Here is a 25,613-nt window from a genome sequence, read left to right as displayed (position 1 = left end):
CAAGTCTTAGCCCTGTCATCTTTTGCTGAGAAGGGAGTGTATTAGTTATCTTCTGCTGTGTAATGAATGACCCCAGGGCTTAGCAGCTGAAGACCACAGGTGTTTATTATCTCACAGAATTTCTGCAAGTCCATAATCTGGGAGCAGCTTAGCTACAAGGCCTGTGAACAGCAGAGGGGAGCAGAGTGCGGAGCGAGAGCCCAGACCCATGAGTGAGGCTTCAGAAGAGTCTCAGAAAGCACAGAGCCTCCTGGGACCCCATCCGGAATTATTTGAGTGCTACCTTGTGCCACATATTATTCTAGCATACAGGGAGAGAAAGTAAGGTGACTAAGCGGTGGTCCCCAAGGTTCAATCACAATCTGGAGAAGTAAAGGTTTCCCACAGGTAGCACCATAGGAGCTGGGCCAGCAGAATCCTATTCACCACACCCACCCTGGGACCGTTAAGTGCTGCTGGGAAGAGTCATGTCTCTGCTCCCATAGGCCATCCAAAGTTCATGTTCTACAGCCTCAGCTGGGCCCTCCACTGGGCTCTCCTCCTTCACCTGAGAAGTCACCCCCTAATTTACTAGTGGTCTACCTCCTCACTTGGGTGCCTGACTGCATCAGCGTCCCAGCCAACAGCTGTCTGCCTCTAACTAGGCCTGGTGGAGGAGGAAGAGGAGAGCTCTTCTCGTGTGCTGTGGCTTCTCTCCCCTTTGCCATCCTCAGGAAAGCCTTGGGAGATGCAGATTATCTTCACAAAGAGTTACCGACCTGATCTCCGTGATCTCCTTGAAAAGTTAGATGTGATCAGGGAATCCTGAGGGCTGACCCACATCAGCACAGGGCTGCCTCTGAGCAGACCCTGTGCCCCAGGGAATACAAGGAACAGTTCCTAGTCGGTATGTTGTCAGGTCTCAAGACTGCAGATTTCCAGGCTATTTCCAACTTGAGCCTGTGAGGAATGTTTGGAGGACATGGTAGGGCCATGTGTTTGTAAGGGTCCTGCTGACCTCTGGTTCTCTGGTTCCATAATGACCCAGGCACACTGTATATGTTCCATTGGGAAAGAGCTCCGGGTACAAGTTTGCTGCAAAAGAACGATTGGCTTTCTGCCAGATTTGTACATTTTCACAACAGGTCCTTTTTTTTTTTTTTTTTTTTTTAAGATTTTATGTATTTGACACACAGAGAGCACAAGCAGGGAGAGCAGAAGAGGGAGAAACAGACACCCCACTGAGCAGGGAGCCCAATATGGGGCTCGATACTAGGACCTTAGGATCACGACCTGAGCTAAAGGCAGATGCTTAACCGAGTGAGCCACCCAGGCGCCCCACAACAGGTCCTTTCAAAAGCTGTTCCTGTTTCTTGTTTCTTTCATTCCTTAGGTTCTGGAATGAATTTGTTGCAGATCCAGGACAAAGTCTGGTCGCAGGCTTGCCTTAGTGCCTGTGCGCCTCATTTAGAGGAGAAGCTTGGCTCACCGGTACCATCATGCTCTGTTGTGGTAGGTCTCCCTCCAGCTCATTTAAAAGCTGGCAGCTTCTGTGGGAAGCAAAATGGAACATAGACACACATACACAGAGTCACAGTCATTCATTTCTTTACACACAGGCAGACACAATTTTCAGTCTAGTATAGGAGAAGTATCTGACGGAAGTCAAATATCTGGATCAGTGCCTTGCATTTAGCAGGTACTCAGGTGAGGGAAAGGGAGGAGCAGACTTTCCACTGAGCATGGAGCCTGATGTAGGGCTCCATCCCAGAAGCCTGCAATCATGACCTGAGCCAAAAGCAGATGCTCAACTGACTGAACCACCCAGGTGCCCCCTGGCTCTGTGACTTTAATCTATGCCTCAGTTTCCTCATCATTTCCATTGTTCCTAAAACAGTGAGAACAATGATACTTTCTATGTCTTTAGGCCGTTGTTGTTTAGAATAAACAAGTTGATGCATTTAAAGTGCTTAACATAGGGGCAACTGGCTGGCTCAGTCAGTAGAGCATGCTTCTCTTGATCTGGGGGTTGTGAGTTTGACTCCCATGTAGGGTGTAGAGATTACTTAAAAATAAAATCCTTTAAAAATTTTTTAAAAAGTGTTTAAGATAGTGCCTGGCCTATTAAAAACATTTAGGGCAGCCCCATGCAAAAGAATGAAGCTCGACCCCTACCTTATACCATACACAAAAATTAAGTAAAATTGGTTTAAAGACTTGAGTATAAGACCTGAAACCATAAAGCTTCTACAAGAAAGCAGGTGTTGGTGATGATTTTTTGGATTTGACACCCCAAGTAAAGGCAAGAAAAGCAAAAATCAACAAGCAGAACTACAGCAAACTTAAAAGCTCCTGCACATAAAACAAAAAGGCAACCTGTAGAATGGGAGAAAATATTTAAAAACCATATATCTGACAAGGAGTTAGTATCCAAAATACATAGCAAAAAGGCAAAATACTGTGATTGAGAACATGTAACCATTAGCATGGCACGCCCATTCAGAGTGGACACTGGTTGTGAACACCGTGGTATCCCCTAGTTAACTATGTTTTTGGCTGTTCCATGGGGAGGATGGAGTAGAGGGCCCCTCCAGAACCCTTTTGTAGGAGCACCTGCCACACACTTAGAAGAACGAGAATTCTGGGTGGTTCTGAATGTTGGTAGGAAGGAGAAGGTCCCTGTGGCTGGGAGAGGTTGAAGGAGGGTGGGTCATGAGAAGGACCAGGCTACCTCTCGTGCTACCCATTCTGAGTTCCAGCCACAAAAGCACTTTCCTGAGATGGACACCGATGCACAGAGCTTAGGGAGGGGCATCCTCTGCCCTGGAAGGGGACAGTTCAGGGCCCAGGCCTGCTGAAGGCCAGTGGAAAGAGTAAGGAAGGGCAAACAGGAAATGGCCAAGCCTCTGGGATTGGTACTCTATGTGTGGCTTTTGGTTTTGTGTGAGATGGAGAGCAGTGTTCGGTCTGTGGCAGCAGGCTTTATTGGCCCTGTGCCAGGAACACATCCCTCCCAGAGGGAGCCCATGCACAGTCTAGCAGCCTAAGGAATGGGAAAGAACTGATTCTGAAAAGTGTATTTTCCTTTGTAACAGATGTACCCACGTGATGGGGGAGAACAAGCAGAATCCATGTTTCCCATCATCCCTTCTTTTTTAAAAAATATTTTATTTGGGCAGCCCAAGTGGCTCGGCGGTTTAGTGCCACCTTCAGCCCAGGGCCTGATCCTGGAGACCCAGGATCGAGTCCCACATCGGGCTCCCTGCATGGAGCCTGCTTCTCCCTCTGCCTGTGTCTCTGCCTCTCTCTCTGTGTCTCTCATGAATAAATAAATAAAATCTTAAAAAAAAAAAAAAGATTTTGTTTATCCACGAGAGACACAGAGAGAGGCAGAGACACAGGAAGAGGAGAAGCAGGCTTCATGCAGGGAGCCCAATGTAGGTCTCTATCCCAGGATCCTGGGGTCACGCCCTGAGCCGAAGGCAGACGCTCAGCCGCTGAGCCACCAGGCATCCCTCCCATCATCCCTTCTAATGCGGGTAGTGCCCAGATAGCTTTCTCGTTTTCTGCAGGAAAATACTTGGGATGTATGAGATGGGATGCTTTTCCAGCCCTGCCTCGCAGCCTTCTCACCCATCTGTCTTGCCAGCAGCGGCTTTTTTTTTTTTTTTAAGATTTATTTATTTATTTATTCATGATAGACATAGAGAGAGAGAGAGGCAGAGACACAGGCAGAGGGAGAAGCAGGCTCCATGCCGGGAGCCCGATGTGGGACTCGATCCCAGGTCTCCAGGATCGCACCCTGGGCCAAAGGCAGGCATTAAACCGCTGAGCCACCCAGGGATCCCTGCCAGCAGCGGCTTTATCACCAGGCAGTACCCAGCCCAAACTGTATCTCACTTTCTGCCTGGGCCTCTGTCACTCCACATTGGTGCTCTGCAAACCTGGAGGTCCAGGGAGTTAACACCCCATGGAGCAGCCTTCACCAGTAGGGACCTGTGCTCCCTGTCGCGTCCCCTGGTGGACAGCCCTCAGATCCTTCACACACCGCTCCTCAGACATTGCCCACAGTGATGACCAGCTTGACCGACATGTACTTTGGTTGGGCTCCATTCCTGTCTCATTTCCTGGGATCGCTTCCCCAAATAAGCCACCTGCATGTGAACCCTGACTCAGCCTGTTTTCTGAGGCAACCAGGGCTAAGACATTTCTCTCCCAGGAGATGGCTTATTCTGATGTAAATCCAAATTTTTCCGGATGGAGCAAAATTTTCTTTCCAGATACCAGGACAATGCACCATTTGTTTTAAACTTTGGGAACTGAGATAAAGTCAGGAAAAGGGAAAAAAGTGTTTTTCTTTTCTTTTTTTATTTTTTAGATTTCATTTATTTATTTGACACAGAGAGAGAGATAACGCCCAAGCCGGAGGAGCAGCAGGCAGAGGGAGAGGGAAAAGCTGCCTTTAGAGGAGCTCTGAGGGCCATGCTCCCCAGAGGCGTTCCCTCCTCCACACTGCTGTTTTTGGTTTATTTTCTTTAGGAAGTTGACCCGTGCACTCGCGTGTTTGGTTATTCTTAATCAGATTGCTGGGCTGATAGAGTGAGGGTGTGAGGCGTATCTTCTTCCATGAATTTGCTTACTGTGCCCCCTTATTATTTATTTACCATTAATGCTATTTCAGAATTGGGAGCTTACAAAACTAGTACAAGTTGGCGATTGGTTTGTTCTACCTGCCTCTCAAAATCCAGTGGTGTTCAAGGCAGTGGGATGACCTAATACTTTTGGTTCTAGGTCGGTGCTGGGCTCCTCCAGCTTTTTGTGAACGGTAGGGACATCTTTGGTTTGCGACAGGGATTGATGTGAGTGCATGCCCAGTGATCTGGAGCACATAGCGTTATTGTGACCTGAAGTTTGGAGGGCTGTGCTGAGCAGGTGGGATTTGCCTCAATGAGGCATGCTTGCTTTTCCTCCTCAGGGGGCCATTTCTTCCTACTATGTCCAGCGCTATGGATTTCCTCCAGGATGCAAAGTGGTGGCCTTCACTGGGGACAACCCTGGTGAGTATTTTGGAGGATTTCACTCTCCAAGTAGCCTGACTTGGTCCATGCTGGACATTTGAGAAGACCAGTCCAGCCTCTGGAAATCCTTCTGTGGCCCTTCCTCTCTGGCCGCCTGCCACTCTGCTGACCTGAAATCTGAGTCCTTGTACATGCCCAACCTTGGCTCTGACTCTGCCCTCTCTGGAGCTGCTGAGGGTTGCCCCACAAGTGGCAATGATCAGCGATTAAGGAAGGAGGTCATGCCCACCCCTCCCTAACTACCTTTTCTGTTCCAAACTAAATGCCTTACTTCCTCCAGCCCTTCCTCCCTGATGGGTTTCCTCCTCTTCATTTGATATGTAGGTATGAATTATTCCTCATGCAAACACTTTGTCCCTCTTCTAGCTGCTCCTGGAGGGGTCATCCGGTCTCTGAAGAAAGGCCAGGTAGCTGCACTGTACCGCCAGACTGCGGCTTTTCAGCCCCACCCCGGCAGCCCATTCCTAACGAGCCACGAAATTAGGGTTGCCAGGCAAACACAGGTACAGGATACCCAGTGCGACTTGAATTTCAGAGGAACTATGAATAATTAGTATAAGTGCATCCCATGCAATATTTGAATTCTACGTAATAACAAATGATTTTTTTATACTGGGCATATTTGGGATGCCCCGAAGGATGTTTCTCTCAAATTCAGTTTAACTGAGTGTCCTCCATTTTTTCTGGCAACTCCACCCCAAATCACCATCCTAAGTTCCTGCTCTAAGGAAGTGGCAGAGGACAGGGGCTGTTGAGCAGGTGGAGTAAACATCTGCTGTCCTAAGGAAGGCTGACTTCCTTCTTAGAGCCTCTCCTGCTTCTCTCCATGGTGAGGGAGCGTGGCTCTGCATTGTATTTTGCTCTCCTTTTTTTTTTTTTTGCTCTCCTTTTAAACACATTTCTTTTCAGTTGTTTTCTGCCTTCAGCCCTCTTCCCAATTTCAACACCCACTAGCAGGATGTGGGCATCAAAAATAAATAGAGATACACATACCTCTAGGAGTGGAGTTTATGCCTTGAAATAGAGCAAATGGTCCTTGTTAAGATTCATTCTTAATAACGACAGTTACATTATTAGTACTATTATTATAATCCATATTTTCTGCAGTGCCTGCATGTATTTTGGGGATCAGGGAAAAACCTGATACAAATCCTTGTACCTCCTCTATCAACTGAAGTTGCTACTATTACTACAGGCAACACCACTAATAATGCTCATGGTGTTCCTCAGTCTGCTTCCAGCCTGTCTGCTCTGGAGCTGAGGGCACAGCTAGCACATGCCCACCACACTTGTGGCCACCTTGGTGTCCTGGCTAGGACTTTCCCTCCAGGGACAGCCTTGGCTCTCCTGTAACCACAGGAGCCAGACAAAGGCCCCTCCCATCCCTGAGCGGTTTCTGTAGACTATCACACACAAAGTACAGAACCTAACAGAGGAAGGTTTGGAGAAGGGATCCCAGTGTTCCTGGTCCAAAGGTGAAGGAGAGGCAGAGGCTGGGGGACAATGGCCCAATTTCCACAGTGGCAAGGTGGAAGCTCCATGCTCTGTCGCTTGGGTTGAGGGGAAACTCCAGCCTGTGGTGTATGACAAGAAGCTCCCAGGGGACACTCAGGACCCAGTTCCCATTCACCCTAAAAGTTGGGAGGCCTAGCTTCCCTCAGAGAAGAAGACTTGGTATATGACCACCAATTTAGGGAAGTTCTGCCCTTTTGTGGCCTACATCTCTTCTTTCCTTTCAGAATGAAAATAACTTCTTTGAGTCTCATTAGGCATATCCTTGTACCTCCTCTATCAACTAGAAGAATGTCAGGGGGAAGAATGGGCCTTTTAAACCACTGAAGTGAGCTTCTGGGCATGTTTGAGCAGGAATGACAGAGAAGCAGCTTTCCAATCCTTTCTCTTGGACCTCGGTTTCAGGCTGAATGGTGGAGTTTTAACCAGGCAGGTAGCCATCAATTGGTCCCTCCCTAAGTCTGACCTTTAGTTTGCTGCTGTTTTAAATAATGCATTAGTTGCTCCTTCATTAAAACAACCACAATAACAAGCAAACAGACTAACCAAGGCTCAACGTTCTTTTTCTTAACTCACAAAGGGATACCTCTTCCCTGCAGAAAGGATCTGAATGACCAAAGGAAGGATGTAAAAATCATCCATTATGTCTTAACCCAGCGATAACCACAGCTAAAATTTTGATAGTTGTCCTTCTGCCTTCCTTTCTGTGCTCATGAGCAAACGTGTTATTTTAACTAACCCAGGCAATGTTTTTGTGCAGCATCATTCTAATGGTCGTCCAGGGCCCTCCTGTTGTCCTACCTTTATTTCCCATCCCTTACGGTGGCAGTTGCTGGGGTTTCCGGTGCTTGGGCAGCACAGATAGTGTCAACCTGCACATCCTGTCTTGTCCCTTATCCCCACAGGACAAGTTCTCAGAGGTGGGGCTCCTGGATCCAAGGCTCTGCCTCCCCCCCGCCCCCCGCCCCCTCGCCCCATGGCAGCAGCAATGGAGGACACCCATCCCTCCCACCTTTCTCCTTTCACTCAATCACTTGACATTTAGTGAGCTTAGATTAGAGGCCCTGACCCCAGGGACTATCCCCTTTGACCCCTGAGATCTTCCCTTGGGCCATCCTGAGCCCTCAGGTCATCCTGCTCCTGCTTCTACCCTAGCATGTGGATTGTTGTGGGAGGTGGGGGCTGGCTCCCACCTGGGGGTGACTGTGGTTTGCTTTGTGGCTCTCTCTGACCTCCAGCTAACCAGAGGCTCCCCTTCCATTCTCAGCATCGCTGGCAGGCATGAGGCTGGAGGAAGGTGACATTGCGGTAAGGCGACTTCTCATATACACAGGCAAAGCCAGAACTTTCTGCCATGAGGGACAGCATCTTTGCTGCTATTAGAGGGTCCAAAAGGCAGCTGAGGGGAGGGGATAGGAAGACCCAGGCCCCACGGCCTGCTCATATCTTCTTTCTTAGAAAGTCATGGCCTTTGCTGGGCAGGCAGGTCCCCTTGACAGTGGCCAGTCTTGGTGGGTACAGTGGTAGAGGGTCAGACATTGGGCCAGAGGACTGTGACCTCCCCAGATGAATAAAGAACACATAACTTGTGCCCTTCTGGGTGTAGTAGGAAAGTCACTTGGAAACCAATTGTCACCCAAACTTTAGATGCAGTTGTGGTTAGGTTCTAGAAAATTGGCCCACAGTTTCCATGAGAGCCTAAATCTGGTTGCTAACTTTGGACCCATATGGTGTGGGAGGGTCAGAGGAGGTTTTTCTGAGGAAGTGGCATTTAATCTGAGGTCTGCAGCATGAGGAGTGAAATGATGGGGGTCAGGGCCGGTGGACCTAGGCAGAGACATGCCTCATCTCTGCCCATTTCTTCCCAGGTCAGCCTGGGCACCAGCGACACCCTATTTCTCTGGCTCCAGGAGCCCATACCTGCACTGGAAGGGCACATCTTTTGCAATCCGGTTGATCCCCAGCACTACATGGCGCTCCTGTGGTAGGCTTGGTGGGCAGGAGGGAGTATAGGCAGCTCTGGCTCAGTCTGGAGCCCTCAAGTTATTCTGCTCAGCAGGCTCTTATGGCAGCTGAGACCCCAGGACTGATTGGGTTTTTCTGACAGCAGAACTTGGGGGGGAAGAACCCAGGATCTAGAGGCCTCCCCAAATCCAGGTTCCAATGCCATCCTCAACACCTATATCCTGTGTCACCTGGGGCAGACCCCCTGGCATTTCTGAGCTGTGCTTTGCACATAAAATGGGAAGAATGAAAGGTTTGCTTTATAGTGTTATGAGATGCCTAGCATGTGGTAGACCTTCAACAAATAGTAGGAAGGACATCCTGCCCCCGACAGTCATCATGGAAGAGGTGTGCTTTGTACTCTGATCACAGAGCTTTGAAAACCCACTAGAGTCTACTCAGGAGTTTCTAACCCTCTAGATCCCAGGAGCCATTGGAGAATATGTAGGTCTAGTTCCATTTTCCGGGTGCTATAATGTGTAGAAACCATAGCTCCCCCCCCACCCCACCCGTGTCTCCCTGGGGTGCCTTTGTGGCAACCTCTGTAAACAGAACCTGGGACAAGTGCATTTCCCAGTGATTCCCAGGGATGTTTGCTGGGCCCGATACCAGAGGGAGAACCTCAGATCTCTGCCATTCACTGGGGGTCTGCCCGGCAGCCCTTCTACCTGGGATTGTTCACTAAAACATGGGTCCATTGAACAAGCACTGGGTCCCCCCTCAGGATTGTGTGCTCTTCTGCAGCTTTAAAAACGGCTCCCTCATGAGAGAGAAGATCCGTGATGAGTCGGCTTCCTGTTCCTGGAGTGATTTCTCTAAGGCACTGCGGTCCACGGAGATGGGGAACGGTGGGAATCTGGGTAGGCTGTGCGGTGATGCCCAGACCTGTGAAGGGCAGCAGCTGCTGGCAGTGGGGATAGGGCCTGGGGCCCCGGGGGAAAGCATAGAGGAGGGCCATGGCGCAAGCCAAGGGAAGCCCTATCTGTCTATCCTGCTCTGTGGGCCTTCCAAACTAGTGTGAGACCCTATGATCTGTTCTTCATGCTTCGAGTGGAAGGTCAGGCCAGAGCTGCATTTCTGTCCCCCTCAGAGCCCCTGGTGACAGCATCAGAGATGGCAGCCACAGCTCCAGCTCTGCCCTGGCATGCCTCTCTATGTAGCTTTCTGCCCCAGATGCAGGCTTTCATTAGGAAAAGTACCCAGCATTGGGCCAGGCCATCTTAGCAGGGAGGGGGTGTGCCATCCTCCATCAAACCTGTGCCGGTATCTCCAGCACGGCTGGGCAGCCGGCTCTGGCCTCGGCCGTCTGGTAAGAGTGGGCAAAACTGTCTCTGAGCATCTAGCCAGGCCCTTCCAGTTCCCAGCCTTCCTGCTGCAGAGCAGAGACCGAGGGGTATTCTCCTGTCTTCTGGGGGACAGAGATGTGGGGTCATTTCACCCTATTCTTACCTAAGTCTTCGAGAAGCTTATCTTTTATCTTTGATTACTAACAGCAAATCTCTTCCTGGTCTTTTTTTTTTTAATCTTTTATTTTTTATTTATTTATTTTATTTATTTATTAGAGAGAGAGCATGAGCAGGGGGAGGGGCTGAGGGAGAGAGAGAATTCTAAGCAGACTCCATACCCAGCATAGAGCCCGATGTGGAGCTCGATCTCACAACCCTGAGATCGTGACCTGAGCCGAACTCAACAGTCAGATGCTCAACCAACTGAGCCACCCAGGTGCTCCCTTCCTGGTCTCGTTTCAGGTTTTTATTTTGACATAATGGAGATCACCCCTGAAATTATTGGGCGCCACCGATTTAGTGCAGAAAACCTCAAGGTACGTGTGGGGGTGTTACTGGAGAGAAATTGGCTCCGTGTTGGGGTATTAAATTGAACAGTCGCTTCTCAAGTTCTGCTAGTCTAGGGACTTTCTTTGTTCATTTACTCCGCGATTGCTAGAGCAAACATTTTGGCGTGCCAGAGTGCATTTCAGTGCTGGGGAATCTGCAGGATATAAAGCAGACGCCATTCTCTCTCACAAAGAGGAGTCCAGAACACCTAGGGCAGTGTCCCCTGATTGCCACTGAGAGTCTCAGAGCTTGTTGCCTTGACAGGCTAAGTGTGCTCTAAGGATGCACACTGTCTCCAGATCAGGAATTTCTTCCTGATTAAAAGCCTCTAGGATGGGAGACACTAAAAATTTATTGACTGCTGTTTAGCTCGAAGCACTGTGCTGGGGGTTTCCTGTGTCTCTCATTTACTGCTCAGAGTATCCTGGTATCCTGAAGTCCAAAGATGCTAAATCATGTGCCCCAGTCACCAGGGCCTGAGTGGTGGAGGAAGCTTCCAAACCCAGCCATCTCTGGCACTGAAGCTCCTGTTTTACAGGAGGCTACACCGTGTGGCCTTTCCTACGTGGGATTCAGTAACTCACGGTCTACTAACTGTTGCCGTTAGAGTTGACATCAGATTTGCGGTTGATGAAGTCATTACATATTGGGTTGTAGGTGGAAAATGTTACACAAAGTATATGGGTTATCTCAGTCTTCTGATGAAGGGTCTCTTTGGTTTCTGTTGTTCATACAGAGAAGATAAGCTTGTTCCTTTTTTCATAAACCCATCATGGTCTGTCAGGGAGACCTAGGGTCTGTCACTGGTCTCAGGGGCTAAGGCAGGGCAATGCTCGGGCTGAGGCCTGTCAGCATTAGCCTGAGGGACACGCCACAGCTGTGGATTCTCAGAGTCAGCCGGGTTCTCAGTATCAAACACCTAGACCAGGCACTGTTGTCTAATTTGATCATTATAACCACCCTGAAACACAGGTACCACTATTAACCTCCATTTTGTTAAGAAAGAAAATGAGGTCCAGCAAGTTTTATGTAACTTATCCAAGGCCATGGAGCTGAAGGCGCAGAGCTGAACCCTTGGCAGCCTGAGACTGAGCTCTCTGATGTTCTGCTTCCCCAAAGTGAGCATGAGTGAGGCTGGGAGCACGTATGTGTGATGTGTTTGTGTGAGCGTGTGTGACAGGTGCGTAGTCGATAAGAGGCCAGCTATGTGTGTGCTGCCCTGGAGGCCTGTGACATGCCAGGTCTGGGCTGGTGTGTAAACAGACAACACACACACACACACACACGCACACATGATGAAGGGACCACAGGGGGTTTTCATTCTATACCTACTTTCTCTTGGGGACAGGTCTCAGCATTCCCTGGGGATGTGGAGGTCCGGGCACTGATCGAAGGGCAGTTCATGGCCAAGAGGATTCATGCCGAGGGCTTGGGCTACCGAGTCAGTAAGTGAGCTGCTGGTGGGCTGTGTTCTGGGGCCAGGACCCTCCTGCCCTGAGGTACTTGAGACCCTTCCCAACCTTCAGGTCAGCCTTCACACACCAGTGTCTGTTGAGGCTTCATTATGGGGGCAGGACGGAGATGGAGTCTGGCCTCTGGTGGCTGGGGAGAAGGTGAGTCAATAGGTCCTTGGGGAGTAGGAGGAGGATTGTTCCTGCTTCTCTGCTCTGTCCCCAGTTGCCTGACCTCCTGGTGAGTAGCTGTAGCCCTTAGAGACCTTTCTGTAGCTTGGACCACCAACCTGCAGATGAAACATCCCAAGCTCTAGACCTGGAGAATGTGGGCAGTGCGAGTGGGCAGGGTCTAGGCTGGGACCATCTGCCTGTGGGGCACATTCTGGGCATTTCAGCTTGGATGTGGAAGAGTGGGGATGTGGAACTACTGACAAAACTTAGAGGTCTGGAGAGGGAAGGCAGAGCCGGGCAAGTTGGGGGAGAGGGGCACTCACAGAGGAAAGGGATTTTCTAAGAACTTGAGCTATGGAATGGGCAGTGAGTTCCCCTTCCTGATGGCACTGGAATGGTCTGGGGTGGGGGCCTCTGCTGGAGGGTGGAGTCCTGGTCTCTAAGAGGTATTTGTCCTTCTGGGCAGCAGCTGTTATCACTAGAGAGGGTAGAAAACCTCTTAAGCTTCTTCATTTTTCTCCATTCCATCACTCAGAGTGTAAAAAGAGATTCCCCAAAAGTCTCCAAAGATTTCAGAATCCCCTGAAAAGTGAAATCAGTGAGCAGGGCAGGTATGGTGCTGAGGTCGGCGCCCTGTGCCTGGCATGAAGGGTCCTCCGGCCAGGAGGAGGGGACACTTTGTTAGGGGGCTGGCTCCAACGGTGTGCCGGAAGAGGCAGGAAGAGCAAGGAAGTCCTCCTGGACCCTGGAGGGGTGATGGGATTATGCCACCCTTCCCAGCCTTTAAAGCAGTTTTATGCAAAAACGCATAAAATTACTTATCCTCTTAGCAAGCTTAAAGGCAATAGCAAACCTGTCTTGCCAGCTCTGCTGGGTTCCAAATAAGATTACATAAATGATCATGCTTGGAACCAAAAAACGGCTGCGCAGACATGAGGCATCCTTCTCCCAGCTGCTGTGTGTGTGTTCTTAGGTGACCTGCTTCTATAACTCAACGTTCTGTTCATGAATCCATCCATGTGAATTAGTGTAGCTACCAGTTGTCAGCTCTTGCACCATTGGGGTAGCGCATCACGTGATTATACCGTGATCGATTCATCCATTGTTCTGTGATGTTCATTTGCTCTTTCCAGTTCAGTATTAGGAACTGTGCTGCCATGAACAATCATGTATGAGTCCTTGGCCGATTTTTCTTGACTTCATCTCTTCGATTTAACAGATATTGGTAGTAAACTGACAACCTGAGTATGGGCTTTTGTTTCCAGAACTTGTCATGTTTGGCTAGCATCATTAATTCTTTAATGAAATACCTTTAGGTTGGGCCTGCTCACTCAGGTGCCACATCAGCACAGGTGCTGTCATATACTAGCCTAATCCACTTGGTTACTCCCTTATGGCCCCGCAGGCATTTCCATTGTTGGCATCTGAGTCTTGAGGCTTTACTTCTTTTTCTAGTAATTACTTTTTTTCTTTTCTTTTCTTTTCAAGATTTTTTTTGTTTTTCATGAGAGACACACAGAAATAGGGAGGGAGAAACAGGCTCTCTAAAGGAAGCCCAATGTGGGACTTGATTGCATGCAGGACCTTGGGATCATGACCTGAGCCAAAGGCAAACACGCAACCACTGAGCCACCCAGGTGTCCCTAGTAATTACTTTTAAAATTTCAACATATAGGGCAGCCCCGGTGGCGCAGCGGTTTAGCGCCGCCTGCAGCCCAGGGCATGATCCTGGAGACCTGGGATCGAGTCCCACGTCAGGCTTCCTGCACGGAGCCTACTTCTCCCTCTGCCTGTGTCTTTGCCTCTCTCTCTCTCTGTGTGTGTCTCAATAAATTAATAAATAAATAAATAAATCTTAAAAAAAATTTTTTCGGGCAGCCCCGGTGGCGCAGTGGTTTGGCGCCGCCTGCAGCCTGGGGCGTGATCCTGGAGACCCTGGATCGAGTCCCGCGTCAGGCTCTCTGCATGGAGCCTGCTTCTCCCTCTGCCTGTGTCTCTGCCTCTCATTCTCTCTCTGTGTCTCTATAAATAAATAAACAAAATCTTAAAAAAAATTTTTTTCAACATATATATAAACACATTGCTTTTGATCAACACTTAGAATTTACATTCTCTTCAGTAATTATATTCTCCACTGGAAGACATTCTATGTCCTCTCATCCATCTTTTCTTTACATCCAGTATTCCAGTTCCGAATGTTACTGTTCAGTGTATGGTATGCAGCAATAATTATTTAAGTTATATACATGGCAGCTTTCGTTGATTACCACTGTTTATTATATTGTACATCTAAGTGGTTTTGTATTTGGGTTTCATCTTGGCTTCAGGATGTCCTTGACTAATTCTTTCATGTGGTATGAGGGATGGTCTCTGACTATATGTTTAATATTTCCTTTCCAGTTAAATGCCACTGTTACAGTATGTGGAATTCTGAGTCAAAAATCATATTATTTTAAAACTTTGAAAATAACATTCTATTGTCTTCCAACTTTTAGTGTTGCTAGTGAGAAGCCCATCTGAATGGTATTTTTTTCCTCTACAGAATCTTCTAGAATCTTTTCTTTCTTTCTTTCTTTCTTTCTTTCTTTCTTTCTTTCTTTCTTTCTTTTTAAATTTTTATTTATTTATGATAGTCACACACACAGAGAGAGAGAGAGAGGCAGAGACATAGGCAGAGGGAGAAGCAGGCTCCATGCACCGGGAGCCCGACGTGGGATTCGATCCCGGGTCTCCAGGATCGCGCCCTGGGCCAAAGGCAGGCACTAAACTGCTGCGCCACCCAGGGATCCCTCTTTCTTTCTTTTTTTAAAAGATTATTTATTTATTCATGAGAGAGGCAGAGACATAGGCAGAGGGAGAAGCAGGTTCCCTGTGGGGAGCCCGATGTGGGACTCAATGCAAGGACCCCAGGATCAGGACTGAGCCAAAGGCAGAGGCTCAACCACTGAGCCACTCAGGTGCTCCCTAGAATCTTTTCTTTCTTAGCATTTTGAAATTTGTCAACTAAAGTCTAGGTATAGGCCTCATACCTAGAGATTATAAGGTACACCTACGTATACCTTTCGCCTGAATATATCTGACTTTTTCTAGCTTGGGAAAATTAATTACAGTAGTTCTCCGATGATTTCTTTCCTTTTATTTCCTCTGTTCTTTTTACTATTACTCATATTAGACTGGTGGTTTCCAACAGAGGTGATTTTGCTTTCCTAAAGGATATTTGACGATATCTGGAGACATTTTGGGTGTCACAAATAGAGAGTGCTACTGGCATCTCAACAGCAGAGGCCAGGGATAGTGCTGCACATTCTGTAGTGTGTGCAACAGCTCCCCACAGCAAATAATTATTCAGTCTAAATGTCAGCTGTTCCAAGGTTGAGAAACCCAGATGTTGGCCCTCTGGCCCTAATTACACTTTGCTCTATTTCATTATGGAACCTGTCACTATAGGGGCAACTGCCTGGCTCAGTTAAAAGAGCATGTGACTCTTCATCTTGAGGTTGTAAATTTGTGCCCCACATTGAGTGTAGAGAGGACATACATACATAAACAAACAAACTTTATTTATTTGTTTTTTTTAAACAAACTTTAAAAAAGATGAACTTGTCATTATCATGCTCTATTTTTAATGTATCTATCTGTTTATTGTCTGTCCTTCCCCAACTAGAATATGAGCTCTCTGAGAGGAAGAATTTCATGTCTTGTTAAACCACCCGTTCCCACTTCTTAAACCACTTCCAGGTGGGAACTGGGCTCTCCCTAAATATTTGTAGACCGAACAACTCTAAAAGGATAAATGATTCTGTGTCGTATTACTTTATTTTTGTCTCTTTGCTTATCACTTTAAACTGTAGGGAATTTCCTGGATTGTATCTTTCAGGTTATATTAGATATTGTCAGGTTTATCCTACTGTTCAGGTTTTCTGCCTAAATGTGTTTGTATTCATAAGTTTTTTAATTTTTAGAACTCTTTGTCGTGTCTCAGTTCTTCTTCATAATGGTTTATTCTTCTTTTATGGATTCTATGCCCATTCAAATAAACCAACCAGAGAATAAATATCAGAATTTTTTCAGATTTGCCCTTTTGTTGCATGGGTTCTTTTCCTCGTAAGGTAGTCCATCCACATTGATCCTTCTGTTTCGGGCTGTTGGTTTTTCTCAATTGTCTTGGCTGTGGGTTTGTGGTACTGAATGAGGAACTGGGGTCTCAGTGTAGCAAGCCTAGGTTGCTGTTCAGGTGCAAGGAACCTTCTCCCAGCACCCACCACCCCTGCCCCACCTGCCCTCTCTAGGCTGCAGAAGTAGACAGGTGACAACAGGCAGATTTAAGTGGAAACTGGTGAGCATTGTACAAGCTTGAAAGCTGGAGTCCTCCCTACAGAGGCTCTCCCATGTGCCAAAATCAGCAGGATTTTATTCAGGTTGGAAGATGAATACAGCTTATTTTTCTAATGGGTACATGTCTGTCTCTTTCCACAGCTACCCTGGCAGCTCAGTGTTACCTCAAGTTCTGATTCCCATCAAGCCCTCGTGGCACCCTCCCCAGGTAGCAGCTCACTTTGGCTGGAGGGAGCTCTTTAACTTGAGGCCAGATGCTGCTGCTGCTCAGTGGAGTGGGTAGTGACAGAGAGGCTGAGAGTCTGCTTTTCTGAAATCATTGGTCTACTGTCAACGCATGAGGGTTCTGGCATCTCCACCAACATATGAAGCACCTTTGAATCCTTTGCTAATCTGATGAATGTAAACTAGTATCTCAGTGTTACTTTAATTTGTGTTTTTTTTTCCATTAACACAGCTCTTTGAACAGCTCTTTGTAACTTTACATTTTTTTCCTCCATGAATCGACTGTTTATATCCTTTACCATTTCCCCCATATTGAATTTCCCATCTTTTTCTTAATGATTTTCAGGAATTTATTATATACTTTGAATATTAGATCCATATCAGCTTTTTGGGTCACAAGCATCTTCTGTTATTTGTCTGTTAACCTTATTTTCCCATCTTCCAGTGCTGCAGAAATGTTTTTTTACATTTTGTACTGTTCGTGTAACTTCCACATTTAAGACTCTAATCCTTCTGGAGTTCATCTTTGTGAATGATATAAATTGGGATCCAGTTTAATATTTTTTCCACATGGTGACCCAGTTCTTTCTTCCCCCATTATATGTAATGCCCTCTTTATCATTTATCAAATTTTTATATACATGTGAGTCTCTCTCTGCATTCCCTTTTCTCCTCCATTGGTTTATCGGTCTGTTCTTAGAACAAACTATTATTATGGCTTGGTAGTATGTACTAGTTGGCCAGGGCTGCATAACAAAGTACCACAGATTAGATGGATTAAACAACAGATAATTATGTTCTCACAATCTTGGAGGCTAAAAGTCTGAGATCAACATGTCAGCAGAGTTAGTTTATCCCAAGTTCTCTTTCCTTGACTTGTAGATGCCTATGTCTTCACATGGCTTTCCCTTTATGTGTCCTAATAAACTCTTCTTATAAGGAAAGCAGCCATATTGGATTAGAGCCCACTTAATGGCCTCATTTCTATTAACTACCTCTTTAAAGATATATCTGTCTTTATCTCCAAATACAGTCACATCCTGAGGTACTGGGAGTTAGAACTTCGACATATGAATTTTAAGGGGATACAGTTCAGCCTAAAACATGTCTTAATATCTAATATAGCAATTCACCCCCTCATTTTTCTCTTTTCAGTGTGGTCTTACCCATTTATGGGTATTTATCCATAAATATTTTATGCTAAATTGATTCAGTTCTTTGAAAAAAATCCAGTGGAATTTTTATTTATGTTGCGTTGAATTTATAAATTAATGTAAAAACATGACACTTTTATAATGTTAGCTCAAACCCATCCAGGACCATGGAATATCTTTTAATTTACTTAGATATTCCTTTTTGTACTTTAAGAACAGTTTTGATTTTTTTTCTTTATAGAGACTTTTGAATTCATTGCTAAGGTATTTCCTGTCTACATTGCATTTCTGGTTACCATTGTGAAGGGTAATTTATTTTCTATCACATTTGCTAATTGATTATTGTTAGAAATGCCATTGCTTATTGCAAGTTGATTTTTGTGTCTGGCAATCTTATTAGTTTGCCTATTTTTAATTTTTCAAGTAGATAGTTTATTGTCTGTAAACAAGGATAGTTTTCTTTTTTCTTTTTTCTTTTTTTTTTAAAGATTTATTTATTCATGAGAGACAGAGAGAGTCCTGTATGAGCAAGAGGCAGAGACATAGGCAGAGGGAGAAACAGGCTCCCTGCAGGGAGCCCGATGCGGGACTCAATCCGGGATCCCAGGATCACAGGATCACGCCCTGAGCCAAAGGCAGATGCTCAACCACTGAGCCACCCAGGTGTCCCTATTTTTTTTTTCAATTCTTATATATTTATTTATTTTTCTTGCTTTATAGGCACAGCTAGTATAACTAGTACTATGTGACAGTATATTAGATAGTATGAGTCTATGTTTTGTTCCTACTATTAATTATCTATTGCTGTGTAACAAATTACCTCAAGAGTTAGCAGCTTAAAACAACAATGAACATTTATTATTTTATATGGTTTCTGTGAATCAAGAATTAGGGATTAACATAACTTGGGGGTTCTGGCTGAGGTCTCTTCTAAGGTTGAGGTCAGTATGTCATCTGGGCCTGTGGTCATCTGAAGGCTTGACTCAGGCTGTAGGATTTGCTTCCCAGGTGGCCAGCTCACACAGCTGTTAGCAGAACACTGGGGTTCCTCACCATGTAGGTGTCTCCATAGGACTGCTTGAGTGTCATCATGACATGGCAGTTAGCTGTCCCAAAGTGAGGAATCCAAGAGAGTGATCTACAACAGAACAAGATAGAAGTCTCAATGTCCTTTATGACCTGGTTTTGGAACACACACTCCACTATTGACACAATATCCTACTGGCCATGTGAGTCAGCCCCATTGATTGTGAGAAGGAACAACACGAAGTTAAATATCTGGAGGCAAGGGTCATTTGGAGGCCATTTTTTGAGGTCTGGGAGGCACACCAGTCATAAAATACTTTTAAATGCTTCTGTTAAGAATTTGTTCTAAATTTTGGATATATAGCCTTTATTAATTTAGTAAATTCCCTTCTATTCCTGGTTTGTTGACAGATTGTTTATTTAATGATTTTTTTTTATTTTTTATTTTTTATTTTTTTTAAATTTATTTTATTTTATTTTATTTATGATAGTCACAGAGAGAGAGAGAGAGAGAGAGAGACATAGGCAGAGGGAGAAGCAGGCTCCATGCACCGGGAGCCCGATGTGGGATTCGATCCCGGGTCTCCAGGATCGCGCCCTGGGCCAAAGGCAGGCGCCAAACCGCTGCGCCACCCAGGGATCCCTGATTTTTTTTTTAAAAAATGAAGACAATTAAGAGGTCAGCAGCCTCACAAGCAAATTATTTGTGACAAGCCTGCATGGACAGAACCAGCTTTGGGTCTCTCCTTGAGTCCTGTATGAGCAAGAGGCATTGGCCCAGTACAAGCCCGTTGTGGCTGAAGAACTCTGGAAAAAGTCTTTTTTGTCTTGGGAGATAGTTACAGCCATCAATTTTTTTTCTTTTCCTTGCAGTGCCCAAGACAAAGATTTTGGCCACTGGCGGAGCATCTCACAACAAAGACATCTTACAGGTATGTGCTGGTAGTAGGCCAAGCAGTAGGGCCTCTTCCATGTCTGTTCTTTCTAAGAGCCAGACACTGTCCAGTAAGGACTGCCTCTGTTCCCATTCTTGCAGATGACTGACAGGCTATCACATTCATGTTGCTGTCACTGTGTTACTGGGACATGCACATTTTGGGTTGTAGTCTGAGCATGTATCTTGAGGCTGTATCAACTATTGACTTCTAATATACCTTTCTTGGTCAGATTCTCTAAAAGAAGAGCCTGAGATGGGAGTTTTTCTATAAGTGGGTTGTTGAGAAGGTACTCCCAGGAGAAAGAGAGTGAGAGGTGCAGGTAGAGTTGGGGAAACGATAAGCAAGAATATGGTTTTAGCTGTGGTTCCATCCCATAGGGAAGATCTGAACCGTGAACTGTACCACAGACTTGGTTCCCCTTTGGGTAAGGGAGCCAAGTGGCTAACTTGGAGATTTGTGAGAAAAACCTCCTCTGAGAGGCATCCTCCGTTCAGCCAAGAGCAATTCCTTTGAGGAGGGGCAACAGTGAGCCATTGGCCACCAATACAGCATCTGGAGGAGAGAAGCACACCAGTCCAGGAATGGAATCCAGATGGGCATCAGTGGCATCTACTGTAATATTTCTGGTCAACTAAGACTCCCAAGTCTTTCCCATGAGGATCTCAGTAGAGATCCTCCATTTTTCAAATTATGTAATTTATTTTGGGGAGCTAAATGGAAATATTTATCCTTCTCCCTATAAGATATGCCAACTTAGTTTGGGTTTGTTTGAGCTTGTTGGCATTAGTGTCTACCTCCAACCATCTCCACCTTGACTGTTTGCTAAGTATACTTCCTAAGTCTTCCTCCTTGTCTTTGATAAAATGGTTAAATAGTGCAGGGACCTCCTGGAGAGTTGTGGCCCTCCACCAGAGACTTCCCCCCAGGTCATCCTGACTCTTCTTATCAGGGTGGCATGGCTGAGTGTACTTCCTTTAAGACAGTAGAGGTGGAATGGAAGGCATCAGAAGACGGGTGAGGAAAGAGAGTGTGGAAAATGTGTACCAAATGTGTCTGTTCCCTCTGAGGAACAACTTAGCACAGTAAGAACCTCCCCCCTTTCCAGGTGCTTGCGGATGTGTTTGGTGCCCCAGTGTATGTCATAGACACTGCCAACTCAGCCTGTGTGGGCTCCGCATACCGAGCTTTCCATGGTAGGTCGTGCAATGGGGAACAGAGGCTTCTAGAAGAGTTGGGGCACTGGCTGGGATGAGGAGGATAGAAAGGGGAGATTGAGATGTTCCCAGTCTTTAGGGACATCTAAAACTTGGGCTTTAGTTTCATTTTTCTCCCTCCTAGCAGGCAAGAACCAACCCACCAAACCTTCTGTTCTTTTATTCTGTACTTAAAGTGGGGAAAGAAAAGTAGGTCCCTAAGTGAATGAGGCCCCAAGCTCAGCACAGGGACATTGGGAAAGGATGCAGGATATGCTTGAGGGCACATGAGCATGGGTCTGGACACCTGTGGGCAGGAGAGGTGGATGAAGTCCAGGGCCATCGTTTCAGCCAATGCAGGAAGTGGAACAAAGCTGAAGCCTTCAGGGCCAAACAGTCCAGTACCCTGGACAGCTCCACAGCGGCCCATTGCACTGATGAAGGCCTCACTGAAACTCAGATCTCCCGCATCAAGGCAGGTTCTTCTGGGAGCAGCCCATGCCCACAAGGGTCCCAGTTAGTCAATTTGTCCCATTCTCTGCTTGCTCAGACTGCTCCTCCAGCTGCCCACTTATCTCAGGGGCCCTCTTCTCTCTGGCAGTTCCATTCTTCATCCATTTACTCTTAACTTTTTTTAACACACCTATTTAAACTTATATTTTCCTATCAACATTGAAAATCAATCAGGGACTAGATCCTTCTCTGAATAATTAACCTCTTACTCTTTTACTCCCCTCCATCTCCACTCTTTCCACCTTATCCCAGTTTGTACCACCTCCTTGTCCTTGATCCTTGTCAAGATCACAATTTCCAAATTGTGTTTTTAATTAAACTTGACCTCACATTGGCTTTTATTTTTACTTCCCTTTATTTATTTATCTCTCTTCTCTCTCTCTCTCTCTCTCTATTCCTTGCAGTTTCTTTCTCCTTTTTCTCTTCTGTGATTGTTTTGTTGGACTCTACAACCTAAATAAGTTTAAGAGGGGATTCAGTAGGTGATAATTTTGGAGGCCTTACATATCCAGCATGGGCTTTGTTTCACCCTCCAAAATAATGGTAACTTGTTCATGCAAAGGACTCTTAAGTTCAAAATGCTTTTCCTCAGCACCTTGAAAACACTATTCCATAATCTACTGGCCCTTAGTGTTGCCCACGAAAAGCCCGCGGCCCACTTCTCACTCCTTCTGCCAAAGCAGGAAAGGCATTGCCCTTTACAGACTCCACTGCTATGTGGCACTCTGTTTCTTTTTTATTTCTCCTTTCCTGTGCCTGTTTCATTGCCAGAGGTTAGCTGGGGTACTGCCTCACTCTGCCTTCCAAAACCGAGCCCCAAGCTAAATCCTAGCACACCGGTCCTCACTCTGAGGTATATTAGCCACTTCATGTCTGTTCTCCCCCAGCTGCATCCAGGATGAACCTCACATGTAGCCAGTCTCTGAATGAGTGGAGAAGGGACTGGTATCTTTTGATTGGTCTCCCTGCTGGCGACCCCACCACCCAAACATTCTCATGCAGCTCTGAGCTGAGATAACCCAGCATTGGGTTGGAAACTGGGCCTTGTGTCTTCACCTCCCTCACTCATGGTGTCCCTGTGCTTCCCTGCCAAGCTGATACTACATCAGCCTTAATTGCCTAGAAACTCCTTACTTTTCCTGTCCACCTATGGCAGCGTTCCCTCTTTTCCAGCCCTGCACTCATATTTATGGAGTGCCTCTGGTATGCAGGCAGTGTGCTAGGCACCAGGGCTTTTCTGAAGACCCAGTCCCTGGCTTCACAGAGCCGTGGGCTTGGCAAGGGAGGGACCTTACATCTGCAGCCAGAAATTATAAGAAGTCCCCAAGGACAGTAGATGATACTTCAGGGTGGAGGGTTAGGGAGCCTCCAGACAAGTGACATTGTTTGCTGCAGCTTATCTGAGAAGAAGAGCATAAGTCAGTGAAGAGAAGGAGACAGGAATATTTGACACGGTGAATAGGCTCTGAGGTAGGAGTAATTGTAAGAAGCCTGGGTGGCTTCAGTGCACTGAGCCATAGGGAACGGAGCTCTGTGAGCGGGAAGAGGCAGGCAGACCTTCCTCTTCTGTTAGGTGACAAGGGTTAGCTGCCTTGCTGGGACAGGTGCTGTCACAGTGAGCAAGACAAACTAGGCCCTGCTGGAGAGAAATCTGCATGTGAAATTCCTCTTCTCTCTCTCTCTCTAACAGTTTTACTGAGGCACAATTTACATGACATAAAAGTTAACCAATTTTAAGTGTACAACTCGGTGATTTTTAGTAAACTTGCTGAGTTGTGCAACCATCACCATAATCCAGTTTTAGAATATTTTATCACCCTAGAGATAAGATGCTAATTAACATCTTCATTTGCTGCATCACTAATGTGAAATGAGCTTTCTCTTCTAGGCCTTGCTGCTGGAACAGACCTGCCCTTTTCAGAGGTTGTGAAGTTAGCCCCAAATCCCCAATTAGCTGCTACCCCATCCTCAGGAGCTTCTCAGGTGAGAGACCATCAGAATTTGGTCATAGGCTTTGTATTGTGAAAATCAACTACAGCTAACTCTTGAACAACACAGGGTGTCAATCCCTTTGCTGACACGAAAATGTACATATAACTTTTGACTCCCCCGAAACTATTACTAGCCTGTTGTTCACCAGAAGCCTTACTGATAACATAGTCAATTAACACATATTTTATATATTGTGTGTTATATACTGTATTATTACAGTCAAGTAAACTAGAGAAATGAAAATGTCAAGAAAATAATAAGCAAAATACATTTACCATCTATTCTATCAAAAGAAATCCACCTATAAGTGGATCTGCACAGTTGAAACCCATGATGTTCAAGCTCAGTTGTAGGTTCTTTTTTCCAAAAGATAAGTTTTGCTCTGTCACTTAATATAAAGTTGATGTGTTCAACTTATGGGGAAATCCAACTTTTTTGTTTTTAATTGTCAAGAGAACAGAGCAGAAGAAGCCAAGTTTTCAATTGAGATTCAAGACACTGCTGATTTTATAGCTCCAAGGGTCAGATAGATTGCTGAGTATATCTTCAGTGCTCCATATGCCTCAGGATGGGCCCTTATATTTCACTGGCTCAGAAGCCACAGAAAGACTGTCACTTAAATGCAAGATGTGCTGCGTTTCTAGGACTCAGAGTGAAGTCTGGATCCAGGACAGGGGTGTGGTTCCCCAGGCCAGGAAATCCCTGTGAAGGCAGACCCTGCTGGTTACAGATTGGATTCTCTGGAAAGCAGACACTGAGATGCTGATTAAGGTTTAGGAGATTTACTGGAGGTGCTCTTGGTATCTACATTTGTGTAGGAGGAAACAAGGCAGGACAGGGCAGAAGGAGGAGGTGAGCCACAGGGCAATCTCAGTGGAGCCCTCAGCCAGTCCTAGAGGAAGTTCTGAAGCTGGGCAGGCTCTCTGGACTTAAACCCAGTTGAGATGAGGGGGCCGGGCCTTTATATCTCAGGTCAAGGAGTCTCTGCCCTCAGGCCACCCCAGGATGAGGTAAAGCATCTTTCTGTAGCCAAAGCAATCGCCAGAGGGGGCCATCAGCTGAGGGCTGGGAGAATAAGTTCTTCATTCCTGAAGGACAATCTGGCTGGTACAACACAGCATCCACCATACCTCTATTCCTATTTGCAGAAGGTTCTGGCAGCCCAGGAGCAGGGTTGCACAGATGGAGGGCATCATTACCAGTTGAGCAAGTAGCATGAGCTGAATTCATGCTTGCACCAGATTTCCTTGGCCCTAACATGCCGTGGGATGATACGAAATGGGCCCAGGAGGATACTGTGCACATGCTGTGTCTGTGTCTCAGCTGAGTGACCCCAGGCTTAGGAAACTCCCAAATTATAAAGGAGTTGCAAGCAGATCTGCTCAACCTTTGTCCTTAAGAAAGACATTTCTGTACTAGCCTACTCAGCAAATAAATTTTCCCTCTATCCCAGAGGGCAACTCTATCTCTATCTTCCATTGCTGTTTGCTGTATAAACATTGAAAAGATAGACTGCGACAAAGCTGTCACCAGACATGTGAAACTCCATGGAGAATTGCCTCTCAACATATCTTAGAACAGAAGCTCCCAGTTTCCAGGTGACTACATGCCCTCCACACAAAGGTGTACCCAGGTTCCTATTACTTTGTCCTTAAGTTGTATGTCCTTACCTTTAAGAGTCAGCTCAATGCAGTAGGAAGGCCCTAAACTGATATAAAGGGCCTTCGGGTTCAGATTCTTATCCTGCCTTTCCTTTAACATACGACCTTCACGTGACCTTGAGCAGCATTTTTTTCATCTGTGAAGTGGGGACACCATCTGGTCCTGCCTACTTTTAACCTGCTAATTGTGAGGCTTAAGAAGAATCTTTGACTATAATCTCTTTGCTATGTAACAAGAAGTGTGAAGGTAGTCGTCAGGGTTGGTTCAGTGGTTCAATGGTGTCAGGGCTCTGGGTCATATTCCCTGCAGTTCTACAGCTCAGCAACATGATGGGAACATGAGAATCACATATGTCATTTATAATTTTCTAGTAGTCTCATTTAAAAAAAAGTAAAAATAAATAAATGACTAATTTTAAAGATATATTTTATCTAATCCAGTATGTCCAAAATAATGCCATTTCAATGGGTAATCAATAAGAAAAATTACTAATGTGATATTTTAACATTCCTCTTTTTTGTATGAAGCTTTTGAAATTTGGT

At 46.0% G+C, this 25,613-nt stretch overlaps 1 protein-coding gene across 4 annotated transcripts in view; it reads left to right on the top strand.

Moving 5' to 3' along the window:
• The window catches only part of XYLB (xylulokinase), a 53,251-nt gene that overhangs the window by 18,988 nt on the left and 8,650 nt on the right, over positions 1–25,613 (top strand). For 3 of the 4 annotated variants that reach the window (XM_072793316.1, XM_072793317.1, XM_072793318.1), the window contains 10 exons: positions 1,373–1,491; positions 4,955–5,036; positions 7,837–7,877; positions 8,438–8,553; positions 9,318–9,433; positions 10,322–10,395; positions 11,757–11,853; positions 19,647–19,705; positions 20,817–20,904; positions 23,306–23,400. In XM_072793316.1, coding sequence (XP_072649417.1) covers positions 1,373–1,491; positions 4,955–5,036; positions 7,837–7,877; positions 8,438–8,553; positions 9,318–9,433; positions 10,322–10,395; positions 11,757–11,853; positions 19,647–19,705; positions 20,817–20,904; positions 23,306–23,400 — 887 coding nt within the window. The remainder of the gene's footprint in view (positions 1–1,372; positions 1,492–4,954; positions 5,037–7,836; positions 7,878–8,437; positions 8,554–9,317; positions 9,434–10,321; positions 10,396–11,756; positions 11,854–19,646; positions 19,706–20,816; positions 20,905–23,305; positions 23,401–25,613) is intronic. The other variant, XR_012015156.1, reaches the window with a different exon arrangement.

Source organism: Canis lupus, chromosome 22 (genome assembly GCF_048164855.1).
Source record: "Canis lupus baileyi chromosome 22, mCanLup2.hap1, whole genome shotgun sequence".
NCBI classification, from domain to species: domain Eukaryota; kingdom Metazoa; phylum Chordata; class Mammalia; order Carnivora; family Canidae; genus Canis; species Canis lupus.
The sequence above is the reverse complement of the archived record's forward strand: the minus strand, read 5'-3'. Positions and strand labels throughout refer to the sequence as shown.